The 17,928-nt window shown below is 31.2% G+C and overlaps 2 protein-coding genes across 2 annotated transcripts; both read left to right on the top strand.

Moving 5' to 3' along the window:
- Nucleotides 1–8,942: 8,942 nt before the first annotated feature.
- Nucleotides 8,943–10,908, top strand: LOC121238216 (NAC transcription factor 29-like). Its single transcript, XM_041135048.1, has 5 exons — nt 8,943–9,072; nt 9,552–9,577; nt 10,084–10,254; nt 10,428–10,618; nt 10,731–10,908. Exons 1-5 carry the CDS (start codon nt 8,943–8,945, stop codon nt 10,906–10,908), a joined length of 696 nt encoding a protein of 231 aa, XP_040990982.1.
- Nucleotides 10,909–16,221: 5,313 nt separating this feature from the next.
- On the top strand, nt 16,222–17,928 carry LOC121238217 (NAC transcription factor ONAC010-like). Its single transcript, XM_041135049.1, has 4 exons — nt 16,222–16,474; nt 16,989–17,166; nt 17,324–17,354; nt 17,506–17,928. Exons 1-4 carry the CDS (start codon nt 16,222–16,224, stop codon nt 17,926–17,928), a joined length of 885 nt encoding a protein of 294 aa, XP_040990983.1.

A 17,928-nucleotide genomic window follows, 5' to 3' on the forward strand; every position in this document is an offset into this window, starting at 1 on the left:
TTTGAATCAATAGTATATATTTATTTGCTTTTCTATAAGTTCTTTTTTCTCGTTTACAAATAGAGAAAATCAACATATAAGATTGATTAACATTTGCTAAGATTGCCTTTGATTTGGATTTGTCGAATTATGAACATAATCATGATTACCTTCATTAAATTCATGATTATTAAGTACTTAAATTAAGGGATTGATTGTTATCACCAAGGAAGAGTACTGCCAAATCAAGGGATACATAGGACATTAATTGATTGTTATCTTGATAAGTACTATATAGAGCTTTCAGGGTTGACAATAATTGATATATATGTTAATTTTAAGTGATTTTCATATGTATGTGTTCATGATAATTTCTATTGTAAAACTGGTGTATAGGTCAGCACATCTAATAAAGTGTTTACATGGCATAATTTAATTTATGAAATAAATTTTAAAATTTGAATCTTACAAATTAAATTTTAACATTTAAATAAAACCTACAATCCTTGGATTTGATCATAATTTATAAGATTAAGAGTTTTAAAATTTCAACTGCAAATTAATCTTGCTAAAATATATAGAGTTTTTCTTTATATATCTAATTTCATCTGCCTCGTTCTTTCCCTACCTATATTTACTAGAGAAATTTGAACACACACACACATATATATTACACTTTAAGTTCCCCATATTAATTTGTTGATCATAGCAGCTCGTAATTGCATGCTTGTTTCATTTATATAATATTTATATAATTTAAATGTTAAGAAATTAATGAATTAAACTATTTTGAAGTTTATACGAAACTTAGAATATAAAACTTTATTTTTTAAGAAAAAAAAGAATATAAAAAATTATAGATTTCACATTCTGTATAATATATAAATGGTAAAATATTAGCCTTTTACAGTTACAAGCCTAGTATGTAGAACAAATTAGATTAATTTGTAAGCTAGCTAGGCATGTAACTGTAAAAGGCTAATATTAAGTCACAAACTAATTAATTATAATCTCCAGTATATATGATTCATAAAACAACAAACTAGAGCAAATTCAATAAAAAGGAGTCTAATCCGCTGTTTCGTCCTTGATGGCTATATATAATTTGTATATTACCAAAAATTATTTATGAGATATCTTGTAATTATGCAGCATTTCCTGTAGCTTGGACAAAACATGCCGGATTATGAGCTAACATGCGGGAATAAATGCAAAGAAAAAGTTCATGAAGCATACGAAGCCTTCTTCAAAAACAGGAAGATATATTGTTAGTTTGAAAATGCAATCTATAGTACTTATAATTTTACGCACAATCATGTATATACATACGTACTAATGTGACAGTACTTTATTGAAATGGTGAAGATTTTAAAACTTGAAATTTAAATTAAAAAAAAAAGTAAATATTAGGGATGGAACTCAATATATATAATATGAATAATGATAGGGTTACTACCCTACTACTACTACGTATCTACTACTATTTTTGTATTTGACTTTTTTTTTAATTTTTTATTTTACTTAATGATTAAGGAAGTGTGTGTTAGTAAAATTATATATTTTTTTAATTTTTTCTTAGTGATTAAGGATGTTAAAAAAATACTTAAAAAAAATGATAAAAAAATAACAAAACTTAAAATGCACTTGGGTAGTAGATGAGTAGTAACTACCCTATCACTACCCATATAATATTATGTGTAAATATGTACGTACATGATGTAATACTACTCAGAACTATGCCTAATAGTATTGTTGGTCTTGCAAAGAACTATGCCTAATATAAGAATTACTGAGTCGACCAGAATTGTGGCATGTCCATGCATGTTAATCTGTTTTTTTTTTTTTATTCAATCATTTAATTTCTTGCATAACAAAAGCATAAATTATTTCTAACTCATCGTTGGAGGAAGTCATATAGAAGATGATCAAGTTAAAGAATATGTTCTATAGAAGAGAATATATATATATATATATATATATATATATATATCTAGGCCTATTTTTGAAATGAATCAAATGTAGAGTGAAAATGTTTCAATTTGCATTGACAAATACAATCGTTCTAGAGTATAACTGCTAAAAAACATGAGAGTTAGGATCTATTGTAAAAGTGATCATTTAAAAAATACAACTATAGTTGAATATAGCAGCTATAAAAGCATTCTTGAGATACACATAATGATAACAAAAACTGTTTTCAGGTTCACAGTAATTTTCTAAGTGCATATGATTCAGTCAGGATAAGGATAATTTCTCCCATTAAATCTACAGTTTGTCATATGTAAGTTGTTCTTTTGTTCAACTTTATCAATTCCAAGCGAAGCTAATATATATCTTAATGTAATGACATGCATGAGAGAAACATGTATATAGATAGTGAAATCGTAAGGAACTTGATAGTTGATAGTTAATCAGCTTCATGCTGATGTTAGAAGTTTATTTTTAGTGTTTCGTTTTGCTTCTAGTAGCTACTAAATTAAAGTAAGCTATGATTTCTTAGAATAATTAGAAGAATATTATGTTTCAAACCATGTGTGTGTACAGATTTTCCAAACTTTGTTTTGGTGGTTTGAACATGTAGCTCCTGGCTCATATCTTTAGGATTTGGCTTGATATATAGCATTACAAGATATTGATATTTAAGTTGAATGATCAAGCTATGTTGAATAACTGACATACTGTACTAACCATTTGGATGTTAAAAAATAATAAAAAAGACATACGAAAAATAAAAATAAAAAGGAAAGAGTGAACAAAGAATATGTAAATGAAATAGGAAAATAATTTGGATGTTATTATGTAGTCTTAAGTTATGCAAGTCTCACGTACTTATTTTTAATAATTGAATAAATATGAGACTCATATAAAAAAATTATTTTTTTAATAGCTAGTTTCAAACTAGATAAAGAATGTACAAATTATTTCAGGTCAACAAACTCGCGGGAGTTTTGAAGGTTAAGAGTGGAGACAGTTCCACTGTTGTTATATTGTGCAACAACATGAGCCAACGTCAACAAACCTCTACGGAAATATTGCAGCAAATGTTTTTTTCCAGCTACCCAAAAATTGTCAAAAACACTAATTGTTTTCCCACGATTATCTATCATTGTTGTGGGACTTTATGTGGTCATTTTTTGGACTTTTTGTGGCAAGTAAAATCGCTAGAAACAAACAAGTATTTGCGAAAATTCAAAAAATTAGCGCCAAAAGTTATTTGGGATAGGGGCTAGGAAACAATGGCGGCTATGCTGTGATGAGAAAAAATCGCAAATCGTTCTTTTCAGCAATTTTTGCTACTATTTCTAGTGACTTCAGTCACTAGAAACGGTGGTTTTATTGTAGTAAAATTTTAAAAATCCTGAATGAAATAATCTGATGAAAAGAAAATAAGACTTGAATGATGAATATGTATATATATATATATATATATGCTCATATATAGTCAATTAATTTGGAACTAAAGGAAATATATCAAATCATATTGTATCTTATAATTAACCATTTCTTCCCTGACATACTAATTTAAAAGTATATTATTTCTATTTTTTGGTTAAATATATTACGAGATATTTTTCCTTTTTAGAGAGAAAACGTACAAGCTTCAAACTAAATAGAGAATGTACAAATTATTTCATGTAAGAAAAGCTCGCCTGAAATTTGTATTTATGGCAACAAACCTCGTCGGGAATAATTTTGATTTCCAGTGGCAATGTGTTGTTGCAAGTGTTTCGTTCAGCTACCAAAAAATTGCCAGAAAAACTAATTGTATTTACCAAAGATTATTTTTGAGACTTTTTGCAGCCACTTTTTGGACTTTTTGTTTTGAGAAAAATTGCTAGAACAAGCCAAGCGTTTTCATCATCTTCGAAACAAAAAACTTGGTTGCAAATTTTTTTTTTTTTTTTTTTGGCGGAGGTTTTGGGGGGGGGGGGGGGGGGGGGGGGTGGGGGGGGGACAACAATGGATATGCCGTGACGAGAAAACATTGCTTGAAATGGTTCTTTTTGTCGATTTTGCCAACAATTTTCAGCAATTTCAATAGCGGGAAAAAATATTTTTTCTTGTATTATAATTTCAAAAATCTCGCATGATTGTATATGTATGTATGTATATGTATATATATATGTATGTATGTCTTTTAGAACTAAAGGAAACAAATCAAATCATATTATCTCTTATAGTTAATCGTTTCTTCCCAAATAGACTAATTTGAAGATATATTAATTTGGAACTAGAGATACAACTTATTAGTTTCAAACTATATAGAGAACGTATAAATTATTTCAGGTAGGAAAAACTCGCTGTAAATCTTTACTTGCGGTGACTAACCTCACCAGAAATATTGTTTTCCGTTGGTGATGTTATGCCGCAAATGTATTTTTTCGGTAACCAAAAATCCTCAAGAAAAACTATTTCTTTTTTTCATGATTATTTTTATTGTTGTGGTCCTTTCTGTAGCCATTTTTTAGACTTTTTGTTGTGAGAAAAACGCCCAAAAAAGCTAAGTATTTGTGACAACTTCAAAAAATTCGTTGCAAAAAGTTATTTTGGGGGTGGGGGTGCAACAACAACAGCTATGCCGCGATGAGAAAAAAGATTTAAGGAAATGACTCTTTTCAGCGATTTTGCCTACAATTTTTGGCGACTTCAATAGCGGATAAAAATAATTTTTCTTGTATTGAAATTTCAAAAATCACATATGATGTAATCTAATAAAAATAAAATAAGATATGAAAGATAATAATATATACATATATGATCAATTAATTTGGATTTAAAGCAAACAGATCAAATCATATTATATCTTATAATTAACCATTTTTCTAACATTTTGTGGCGAGAAAAATCGTAGGAAAAATCAAGTATATGCAATAACTTCAAAAATTCAACGCCGACAGTTATTATGGGGGGGGGGGGGGGGGGGGGGGGGGAGGGGGGGCCAACAACAACGGCTAAACCATGACAAGAAAAAATCGTCTAAAGTGGTTCTTTTCAGCGATTCTGCCCACAATTCCCTAGAAGTTCAAAAGTTTTATTGGCAACGAAATTTTTCATCCTTAAATATTCTATTTGAACGTTATATTGATCAATCGAATGGTAGACGACTTTCGTCAGTATTTTGTGACGAAATTTAAATTTCATCCTTAAAAATCATTTTTTGGGACAATTTTATTTTGTCACAAAAACAAATCTACCTTTTTTTTTTTTTTTTTTTTTTGTTGTTGTTGTGGAGATGCTTGCATCTACTCCATTCTCTTCAATTATAAGAGGTTATTGAGTTGATGTGAAACACTATCATTGATGAGTCATGACCATGATAAAAATATACTCTATATAGACTATAATTCTATGAAGTTTAAAATTATTTAATAATAATTTTAAATGTTTGAATCAGTAGTACTGTATATTTATTTATTTTTCTATAAGTTATTTTTTCTCGTTTACAAATAGAGAAAATCAACATGCAAGATTGATTATATTGTTGAAGATTGTCTTTAATTTGGATTTGCTGAATTATGATCATAATCATGATTACCTTCATTAATTTGACTTGGTGTGCATAAATTAAGGAATTGATTGTTATCGTGAAAGAAGACTACCAAGGCTAGATACTTATCATACTTGTACTCAAATTATCATTATCATTTTTGAATTGTTGATTTTGTTCTTGGAAAAAGCTAAATGTACTTAAGAACAACTTACAAAAATCTTACTTCTCCACATGCGAATTATTGATATGCTAAAAATCAGGAAATTTAAAATTCAAAATTTGAATCTCAAAAGAAAATTAACAAAATGAGTTTTGTAAGTAAAATTGTAAGTATATATTACACTACTTTTTGTTCTTACCTAGATAGTTTTGCAGAAAGTGATAGGAGTAATGTAATATATAATATTTAAGAATAAAGATGACAGTAATTAAGTTAAATAAAAAGGCAAAACTTACCTCTTTCTATCACACTAGCACACATGAAATGCACATTATTTATTTCTAACATACCTACGATTTTGAATAGATTACTATTATTCTTATCGTCTTCATAGTATATATATCTTTAAAGCAAGATAGTATTTTTGGTGGAAAGCAATAGATTTATTCCTATTGAGACACATCTTTTATTCTTGGCTAAATGAATTTAGTCATTAAAGTCTAAATAATGTTAAAAGTTGAGTAAATAAATACTAGAAAATATGAAATTTTAAAATTCAGACTTTTAGCAAGAACTTCAAAAACTGAGTATTTGCTACAACTTCAAAAAATTGTAGCAAAAAGTTTTAGAGAGAGAGAGAGGGGGGGGGGGGCACCATACTAGTTTAAAAGTATTATGAGCTAAAGATAAACCCTTTTTTCGGATACAAAAAAATAACCGGAAAAACTAGTTTTCTTCCCGTGATTACTTGCCATTGTTGTGGGACTTTTTGGGAACTTTTTTGGACCTTTTGTGGTGAGCAAAATCACAGCAAAAAGTTATTTGAGGGTGGGGACGACAACAGTGGCTACGACGTGGTGACAAAAAATCGTTGTAAATGTTTCTTTTTGAGGAGTTTTCCAACAATTTCCCATAACAACAAAAACTTTATTGAAGAAGAAATTTCTTATCAGTAAATATCCCGTTCGAATGTTTTATTAATCAATGGAACGGTAAATGACTTTCATCAATATTTTGGGATGAAATTTAAATTTCATCCTTAAAAGTCATTTCTTGTACAATTTTATTTCATCCTTATCAACCATTATCTTATAAACCAATTAATGCATTTGAATCTCTACTAGTATACTATTTTCTTTTGTGACTAGTCTGGTCTTCACTACTGTTTATAATTTTTATAGACAAACATCCAAGAGATAGTAATAAGGACTCAATCTCACCCTTCATAGAATGAGAGAACTCAACTTCTACAGAAAAAATGTCCAAAAGACGAATTTTTATTTTTATTTTTATTTTTACTAAATAATAAAGAAAGTACTAAGATAGACGCAAAAAAGAATGGATTACAACTTGAACCAACTCCGGTAGACTTTAGAATCTGTGACGGTGCATGAAGGCAATACGCTTGATCTCTTTTCAGCCACAAAAATCATATCTGAAAAATCTTATGGTGGCAATTCCGGTGATCCGGTGCATGTGGCGTGAAAAGAGACAAAGTAAGATGTTTTCACCTTTTTCTATTGGATTTGCGCTGATATGCCTTCTCTAGGTAGCCTAGACTCAGAGCTACTATTAACGTCAAATCAAACCCAGATCCCTTTGCATCAAGATAGGATTTTTACGAAGTATCTCAATTAAAACAACAAGTATGATGAAAGTAAACATAATCATATATCTATGCAACAAATTTTACAAACTATTATAATTATATTTGAAAATAATGAACGAAACAAAAAATTTAGAATGATTGAACCCTTAACAAATCAAATGTTTAGAATTAAGTTATATACTGAAGTCATAACAGGACATTCATTGCTCCACCCGTTATAAGACCTATTAGACATGTGAATCATAATAACAACAACAACAACAATAACAACAACAACAACAACAACAATAATAATAATAATAATAATAATAATAATGTTCTTATAAAAGAAAATAATTTCAAATAAAATAATTGTTAATTGTTTCAGAAAACTAAATGGATATAATTGGAATTGGAATGATAAAACATAAAAATAGAGTATTAATTTGAAATTTTAAAAAGTATAATGTTTTTTAGATGAAAATAATATTAATTTTAAAAATGTATTCAATATGATTCATTATCATGAGAAATAATATGAAACGATATCCTAAAGTAATAAAATATTATTCTTTAAATTTAAAAATATTATTTTCATTTTGGAACAGAAATATAATATTATTGTTCTTTTCAAATTTTTAATTGCAATCTTGATCTTAGAAAATAAAAGCATGTTCTTGTCAAAATAATTTTTAATTTTTTAAAGGATAAAAAGTGTTTATAGTTCTTTTAATAGTAATTTTAAAAATGTATTCTATTGAATAATGTTAGATACAGTCATGGAGTGTGCAAACGATGTGCAATCTTTTTTAAAAAATGGACCCATATTAAAAAAATGGTAGATGTAGCACGAGAGAAGTCATCGATAAGGCCAAATGGCCTTTTTTTTCATACATTTGTTTTATATTGTTACACATTTAAAAAAAAAAATCACAATATCATTAAAAACTAATTCCTTAATAATTGAGTAAAAACTAAATAAATAAAAATTTCGGGACCCTTTATCGGGACATGTAGCATTTTCTTTAAAAAATTAATTTTTCATATGGGTCTCATATATATTCACTTTTTTCAAAGAGATTACGCGGCACTTTTGCACTCCACGACTGTAAATATCATTTCTCAATATGAAATGTGTTATAACAAAAAGCAAAATAGTGAATATGATAAATTAAAAATCAATTATAAACTGAACCATAAATTGGAACCTAAAAATAATAATTGTATTTTGTAAAATGAAAATATTATCAGTCCAATGACTATGATTTATTTTTATGAATTGCTACAAAAAATAATATGAAGATAATTTTTATTTCTTAAAATAATATTATATGCAAAAAATACTATTATTTTTAAATTTAAAAAGAAATATAAAAAATACTAAGTTGTTAATAATTTGTTCTACAAAAGTTCAGTAAACAAAAATATTCAATTGAGATTATTTCTAATATATGAATATTGCAGTCTTATTGTTATTATATTCTAATCAATATTAGAATAACAGAAAACTTAATTATATATTTTTTAACAATGAATTGGAGGACAAGATCATAATTGTGGGAACGGGAATGAGGGCCAAAACGTGATTTTATAAATGAGATCCAACTCAAACACAGATAAGAGGGTAGAGTCCAACTGAAACACACATATTACTCACTATAAGTCATACAAGTTTAGATTTTTTGACGTCTCATAAAACTTCTGCTTCTGCTAAGAATCCTGCTATGAGGGTTGAGATTGGCAAGGAACGTAAACTGATTATCATGGCTGCTGTTACCACTCAATCATTCGCCAATAACTCTAGAGAGCAACCCCAATTAGCCCTCGACAGTACTACACCAGAAAGCAACGATGGTTCATTGACAATGAATAATATTGCAGCTACTACTAATAAAGGATTTTCTGCAGATATTGATGATGAGCCAAAAAAATTTCAATAGCAACAACAAGATTCAAGATGTTTTTGGATTCCCTCCCGGGTACAAATTCTCCACAACAGGAGAAGAGCTCATTGTTTTTTACTTGAAGAAGAAAATACGTAACTAGCCCCTGGCAATGATCAAGATCGTGGAGATTAAACTATATGCATATGACGCATATTTTCTTGCAGGTATAAGTACTGATCTTGTTCAAATAACTTGTTTCTTTCTTGGTATTCTTCTATGATTTGAGCTGTTAACTGGATCTTTTGAACATAACGTCACATGATATAAAGAGTTTCTTTCTTGCTAATAATTTTTAATCTGAACGAGAGAATCATGGCATATCAGATATTGTACAGATACCTTTTCTTGATGTGCTGTTTTTCTTTTTCCTTGCATTGGTATAATTAGGAACAAATGCGATTAAAGAAAACAGGGTGAACTTGCTGAATATGTCCTTTGATTCATAGTGTTGGATAGTACATTTCGTTTGACTGAATGTGTGATTCTGCAATATTCAAAGTTTTATAATGAAATCCATGATATTAAGTACATATACATTTAGAAACAAGATCAATGAGATTTTGATTCAATAGTCATCCACATCGATGGTACAGTGTTTGTATGCAAATCAATGTATTTGTACGATATGCATGTAGTCATCAGTGTCTGTTTCCCGTTGAAACATTCAAAAGCAGAGGATCAAAGTAATAAACATAAGAAGAATTAGGCTAGCTGGCTCTTCCTTTTTCCAGGTTTATTATTATTATTATTATTATTTTTAATAACTTTAGTATCAAATTAACATTTTCCTTCCATTACAAGAATACTACACGGATATGGAGGAGCAAATTCAGCAGAACTGTACATTTTTACCCTAAGAGAACGAAAGTATCCAAATGGAAGCCGGCCAAATCGGGTTGCTCATAATGAATATTTGTAGGCCATCGGAGCTGACAGCGAAATCAAATCCAATGGAACCATAATTGGGTATAAGAAGACATTGGTTTTTTATAGGGGAAGACCTCCAAAGGGTAAGAAGACTAACTGGATTATGCATGAATATAGAGTCAAGGATCCACCTCCAAGCAAAAGGGGCTCAAAAGGCATGAGTGTATGTATGATTTGTTTTTCATCCTTTCATTTTATCACTAAACCATTAATATGATCGAAAAACTATGATCATAAGCAGTTTTGTGATCCTTTTTCCAATCCCATTGTACTGTGTTTTAAGATTCTTCTATTATTCTTAAACTGACTCTCAGCACTAAATCTTGTATTATGCAGTTGGATGATTGTGTTCTTTGTAGGATTCACAAGAAACGGCCTATTAAATTCTCCCTTACCAAACTAGTAAATCATGATGAGGGGGATGAGCATATAGATCAGATGAATTTTTCAGGTTTCGAAGGTGCCGCCATTGCTGAGGTTGAAGTACTTGCATGGAATAATTTCCAGATGCCAACCTTCCAAAATGGGTTCCAGCCAGAATCTGTTTGTCATCAATACAATAATATTAATGCTGCTCCCAGTACAGCTATTTTCCATGACAATCTCTAGTCCAACTATAAATCACTTCCTCTTGTTCAGGTGGTTCAACCAACTGGCAGTTGGATGTATAATAATCACTGATCAGAATGCCTATATGTCTGATAATCAGTATGTTCCAAATGATGAATCGAATGGATACCTAGAGGATATTTTGAACGCTGCTAGAAATCCAAATCCGTCGGTGAATCTTCCCGACGATCCTGCTGGGACGCCGTGAGTAATTAATTATCTTTTGTTGAGGATCCAGTTAGCTAGCTAGGAACTTAATTACTGGACGTTTAGGTTCTGTAGACTATCAACTGTAACGCCCCGATCTTGGAGGTCCGGAGAGTTATCTCTTGTAACCTAAATCCAACTTCCATAACAAATTTAAATACTCCAATATTTCTAAAAAGTACAAATCCATTTATTCAAACCAAAAATATATGTTCCTCTACCAGGACACCAAATAAATATCTCAATGAGATAATTTAAAAACTCTATAAATATTTAAAAATATCCAGGACTCTAAATATCAAATAACATAAAATCATACACCTATTAAATAAGAGTCTCCAATAAACATGTACCCTCAGACACTTATTCCACTACGATCATCACACATTGCTAAAACTTTATACTTTTGTTCTCCAACTGAACCATCAAAATTATCTGAAAAATATTAGGAGATAAGGGGTGAGTTACTAACAACTCAGTAAATAGAGAACATATACTAGTATGTAAACATGAGCATTTTCAGAATTCAGAATGCAAAACAAAATGTTTACCTTTAGAATGCAGAAACAGAAACATTTACTTTCAGAATGCAAATATCAAAACATGTTACAAAAATATCAGAGCGAAACTTTCAGGAAAAAAAAAAAATTCTTCAAAATTCCTTTTGGCATATTCAAATCTGAAATCTCAACTTCATCTATCAGAGCATCACATCGGAACAGATACCATGTTTAATCCCGTGGTAGGGTTATAAACCACCATTGTAACCCGTGGAAGGGTTGTATCCACAATTATAACCCGTGGTTGGACCGTATACTATGTTTAACCCCCGTGATAGGGTTATAAACCACCATTATAACCCGTGAAATGATCGTATCCACTATTATAACCCGTGGTATGGTTATAAACCACTATTAACCTAGAGGATATTTTGAACGCTGCTAGAAATCCAAATCCGTTAATGAATCTTCCCGATGATCTTGCTGGGACGTCGTGACTAATTAATTATCTTTTGTTGAGGATCCAGTTAGCTAGCTAGGAACTTAATTACTGGATGTTTACGTTTTTCTAGCTAGGAACTATTCTGATCTAGCTAGCTAGTTTTGGCCATTTTTTTAAGGTTTGGTAATTATTGAACATGTATGGATTTTGAAGATTCATCTAATTGCTTCCATGCACATAGATCAATTCGTCCATGAATTAATTACACCCAGTATTTTGTATTTGTTACAGTAAAATTTTGAGTAATATTATATACAATCTTGACTTGTACAAACGTCGCACTCTTTTTTTTTTTTTTTTTAAAAAAGTGAGATCTATCATTAAAAGATTATTATTATTTATATATATATATCTCATATTTACTTACTTTTAATTTTCAAAATTAAGGAGCGCATGTGACGCTTCATGTGCACTATAACTACAAATATTATTTCTCTAAAATTTTTGTTGCTCGTCATTTGGAGAAAAAAAGTGAATGTATTTCATTGTCAATAATCTTACGTCAACCAAAAACACCATATGCGCGCAATACTAGAGAAACAGTATTTGCATTCCCTTTGCATGATGAATATTATGAACTCAAATAAATACGAAAAATCTAATTATATATTGATCATACGATTAAACAAATCTATATATGTAATAATAATAATAATAATAATAGTAGTAGTAGTAATAATAATAATAGTAGTAGTAATAATAATAATAATAATTCAATGGACTCAAATCATGCCCTTGCATGCAATCATTAGATATGAAGTAGCAAGGGATCAGAAACACATTAGTAAGAAAAATCCACTTACCCAAGCGTACTTAATGCTTGTAAAACATGGGAAGGCATACGAGGTTTACAATATGTATGAATCAACCAGCAATAAAAAGACCATATAATAGTACTCAAACTTTAACCAACATTGTAAAAGAACATCAACAGATATTGGTCATGAATTATTGATCACACAAAATTAACAAAAGTTTATCGAGTGAAGTATAATTTCTATAATAATGAAACAAGCTAGCAATGAGCTCATACAACTCCTAGAAAGATCGATGCATATATACCATATATATATATATATATATATATGAATCTAATCTGGCCTAGGATCAGATTCATCTATATATGCTCATCATTGTATGTTTATACATTGATCTAAAATTAATTGTAGCTCCTTGAGACACAAAAAATGGACAATGAGCAAACAAATTGTCGTGAGAAATCAGTTATGTTATGTAAAGATAAAGGCTGTATCCAACTTATTTAAATTAACTTGGACTGTGATCTAAAAAGAAAAATAATTTTAGATGCCTCCATGCTAGTATTAGATCAAGTACTGATCATCTATACCAATGTGTATTTGTGAGCATGACATCTGACCATTCACATTCTTTAAGAGCTCGTTTGGATATTAAAAATATCTTACAATATCTATAAATAGTAATAAATAATTTGAGTTAAGATCATGTTTAATTCGGTTTTATGAAAGGAGAGAGAAACAAATTGCAAGAGGCCTTTACGTGATCCAGAGTGCCACAAACTCTTGAAATTCCTATTCATGATTCTTGATGCATGCTTCAAAGTCTTACGTGAGTTTACGTGGGATATTGACAGAGGAGCTTCGCTACTCATCATTTTCATATACCACATACTACATTTTTTTTTATTTGTTTCAATCTTTTTTAGTTTTATTATTCTTAAACTAATTGAATTGTTTTATTCATTATTCATATATCATACATTTGGTAAAAAGAAAAGAAGAAAGAGCAATGTGTAAAAATGATGAATAGAATTTTTCTTGACAGAGTAATAAAGCATGCTTATCTATTCATTAGTTATTTTTGATTTCTAAATAAATATATGTTCGTCTGACTTTTCTAAGTGAGGACTTCATACAGAATTAATTGTCGATAGAGATCAAAACTGTCCTACCGTACATACATATGTGAAATAGATAAGGATTTATGAGACTTCTGCTAATTGTAGAGTAGATCAGATAACTACAAATTCTTATGTGAGATATATTTAATATGCATGGGCTTCTTTTAATTATCTACAAATTAATTACTTTCTATATATATATATTGGGAGTAAAACATCATGTGGTACATATCGCGCGCGCGTACGTTGTTCAAGAACCAAATCAACTAGGACAAGTATTGTAACTCTCCAGTCCTGGATAGGGTTCGAGGGTTACTAACTTTCACTTAAATATCATATATTATAGTACATATATTTATAGACTCCAAATTCTCAATGCCATAGAAAAACTATTGTTTCAAACCAACTACCTCAATATAATCAACATCCCAAAATACCAAGTCATCAGAACACGAACAAATATCAATCGTCACCTATAAAATTAGACATGTAACTTACGTAAATCTCTAAGTAAACATGTATTTTGATATTTAAGCTTAAAAATACCAAAATAAACTATTTTTCTTAAAACTTCTAAGATTCTAGCAACCTTAAATATCAGCACTTCCCAAGTGAATCAATATCCACTTAATATCTCCAACCAATACTTTGAACACTAAAATATTTTACTACTGAAATCTAAATATAAAAAAATTAATACTAGTTAATATAATTATATCAAAAGTATATTACAGTAAACAATAGAATTTCATTTAATAAAAATAAACTAGATTAGATTTAAAGTATTTAAAATAAAATTACACTGTTACTGTTTACTTCTGAAATTAAAATATAAAATTTAATGATTAACAACATAATTTAAATCCTTAAATATTTGCTATAAAAATAAAGTTTCTCAACTATTTTAAAATAAAAACTGAGCGTACTTTAAAATATATATACTAGGTCAAAGAGCAATGTGCAAAGTACGTTTACCTATTCAAACAGTAAACAAAACAGCCCAAACCCAATTGTAAAATAAGGCCATAAACGTAATATCACTCCCCTTTACAAAAGACAATATTTTCATTTTGTAAACCAGACTTCACTGAGAAGAGACGAGCAGTGCACTGATCCTTACCGTGAGGCTACGTGTGGTGGCGGTTTGGGTGGATCTCGACGGCGGCGTGACTGGGTTCAACAGTGGTGGGACTTCTGTGAGAGAGAGAGAACGGAGAGAGGGAGAAAGCACTGTGAGAGGGAGGAAAATACCGAGGTGGGTGGTTTGTCTTAGGCTATGCAACCGTGAGGTGGGAGGGGTGGTTCGTGGTCGGTGTCCGATGATGGAGAATATTTTTCCAGCGAGTAGCGGTTGCCAAGCGGCTGAGATATTCAAAGGTGGTTAGAAACGTGAGAGAGAGAGAGAGAGAGAGAGAGAGAGAGAGAGAGAATGTGTGCAGCGGCAGCGGCCTACAGTGTTCTTACTGTGCTTGAACTGTGGCAACCGTAGGGTGGAGGCTTGGGCGGTGTTTTCTGTGGAGTTGGATGGCTGAGGAGGCTTGCGGGATTTCCGTGCATGGGAAGAACCGGTGCTCTGTTTTTGGTTATGAAAACAGAGGATGTTCTGGGGACGTGCGTGGGTGCCCGAACATGGGTCGAGCGTCGATGGGTGGTTGTTTACAATGGCTGTGTTGAAAAACAAAGGGCTGTTGTGCGTGGTATTGTTTTGGTTTACTTTGGGTGATGCAACCAACGGGAGAGAATCTGAGAGAGAGAACCGATAGCATGAGAGACATGGATAGAGAGAGTTTGTTGAGAGAGAACTTGAAGGGAGAAACAAGTTGAAGAGGCGTGGGTAGGTGGAACTCGGGGAGGGAGAAAAAATGGGGGAGAGGGACTCGGAAGAGGTAACTGTCGAGGAGGGGAATTGAAAGGATAGGGGGATCCCTTACCTAAACGACGTCGTTCACCAAAGGCGCTGCCGGCTGGGTATTACATGTACAGGTTATTCAACGTACAGCAGCTTAAACATCAACGTGTCCTAGTACAATTGAATTATGTTCCAGCTGGCCACAGATTAATTATTGTTGGAGTTAATCCTCATGATTCAGCATGCAAGCCTGAGTCTTCAGCAGATAAAGATCTTTCACAACAAAAGTCTGATATACATCAATATTTAAATTCAAATTCAAATATTGTATATGGATAACATCAGTTCAAATAGATTTAAATTGTAATTGATAACGTCTTGTAATCTATATATACAAACTATATTACTCTGTTTTGGAATTGAGAACCAAACCTTCTGGGGTCATGAATTGAAGTTCAAACCTTGAAGTCTAGTATTATAGATCAACACTGCAGTCTTTTTCCCCAGTCTGGAGTATAAATATTATGCCGTCGTATAATAAAAGTAAGTCGAATGTAATGAACGTTTCGGTTACCCCACAAGCAATGCCGATTGATAACTCCCCAAATCAACCCCAAACCTTACTCACACCAGTACTCTTTGATGGTTTCCATAACCCCAGCATCAAGGAGTTGGAAGAACATCTCAGACACTATCCTACTGGATATAGGTTCTGCCCAACAGATGTAGAGCTCGTCGGGTATTACTTGCAGAAAAAGATATCAAACCAGCCAGTACTGCCGGTGAGCCCAATCGTGTCGGCTAACGTATATCTCCACAAACCCGAGTTTCTTTCAGGTTCTCATAAATCTCTAGTACTTTTCGTCAATTTTAATCTGAGATAGCTACCTGGAGATTATATATATATCGTGTATTTACGTCGACCGATATGATCATCATATTCATGGGCATATATGTTTTGCTGGGAACTACTGCATCCATGTTTTTTTTTTCTCTCTTTCATGTCGCCCGCGCGCATACAGGCAAGGCGTGTGTGTGTATATATATATATATATATTACCATGTTTTGATTGCTTTTAATTTCAACATTATAGGACAGCTAGTTGGATGCAAGTCTATTTATTCCTATGATATACATACTGTATCTATGATCTGGTCATGTTGGACCATGCAAATAAAAAAAAAAAAAAAAAAAACATTAACCATGCGATTGAAGAAGACTCTTCGTCATTGGATGCATGTTTGTATACTATTTTGTAAGTCATTTTTTTATTATTATATTTTTTTTTTTATAATTTTGTTGACATATTATAGTGCAACTCAAACTCTATCTTTCCTTTCGTATTCAAAGAGATATTCAAGGATTATGGACAAACGGATTATTGGTACTTTTTCACTCCAAGAGATCGAAAGTATCGAAATGGAAGTCGTCCAAGTCGATCAGCCAATGGTGGATATTGGAAGGCCACAGGAGCTGACAAGCCAATCATCGACTCCTACGGAAAACTAATCGGGTTTAAGAAATCATTGTTTTCTACATAGGAAAACCTCCAAATGGTGTCAAAACAAACTGGATTATGCATGAATTTACAGTGAATAATCCTCCTCGAAACAAAAGGGACGCAAATGACATGAGGGTATCTTGTTTTTCATCCTTTCATTCTATTTTTCTGAATTTTATTTCAGTGTTGATGTTCTTATTCAAACAAATATTCTTGTACGTAGTAATATTGTTTCTTCTAGTAATATTGTCTTGTGTATGATTTTTCATTCTTAAATTACTAATTGACATCATTAAATTATGTATACTGTCCAGTTGGATGACTGGGTTTGTGTAGGATTAAGACGAAAATCAAGAAATTCTCCAGTACACGTACTGCTGGAGGGATGTGGATCATAATGAAACATCTATCCTTGATGATTCGGAGAATAATGATCAGACTCCTTCAGGTTTGGAGAATGCCATCAATATAGATCCTGAACCAATGGCAATTGCCCATGATCAATTCAGTAATAATCTACATGATCATCAATATCAAGAAGGAGCATTGGTTGATCCTGCTGATCAGATGGTTCAACCTGCAATTGACTTTAGGCCTCCAGCTCCTTTGGTGGATTACACAGAGAATGTCTTTGAGCCAGTTTGGAACCCTACGTATCCTGGTTCTGAAAACTTCAAATATTTGCAAGATTTGGATTTCGATTACACTGATACATTGTTTGCGGATAATTCGCAGCTTCCTGATGATCAGAATAACCAACCATTCAAAAGACCCAAATTGTACATTTGA

The sequence above is a fragment of the Juglans microcarpa x Juglans regia genome, chromosome 7D (assembly GCF_004785595.1).
Source record: "Juglans microcarpa x Juglans regia isolate MS1-56 chromosome 7D, Jm3101_v1.0, whole genome shotgun sequence".
NCBI classification, from domain to species: Eukaryota; Viridiplantae; Streptophyta; class Magnoliopsida; order Fagales; family Juglandaceae; genus Juglans; species Juglans microcarpa x Juglans regia.

Bases quoted from the DNA above. Each gene is read 5' to 3' on its own strand.
- LOC121238216 (XM_041135048.1), top strand. From the start codon at position 8,943: ATGAGGGTTGAGATTGGCAAGGAACGTAAACTGATTATCATGGCTGCT. The intron at 9,578-10,083 runs GTGAACTTGCTG...GAATATTTGTAG, and splicing joins ATGCGATTAAAGAAAACAGG to GCCATCGGAGCTGACAGCGA. The intron at 10,255-10,427 runs GTATGTATGATT...TGTATTATGCAG, and splicing joins GGGGCTCAAAAGGCATGAGT to TTGGATGATTGTGTTCTTTG.
- LOC121238217 (XM_041135049.1), top strand. From the start codon at position 16,222: ATGCCGATTGATAACTCCCCAAATCAACCCCAAACCTTACTCACACCA. The intron at 16,475-16,988 runs GTTCTCATAAAT...TCGTATTCAAAG, and splicing joins CAAACCCGAGTTTCTTTCAG to AGATATTCAAGGATTATGGA. The intron at 17,355-17,505 runs GTACGTAGTAAT...GAAATTCTCCAG, and splicing joins TTATTCAAACAAATATTCTT to TACACGTACTGCTGGAGGGA.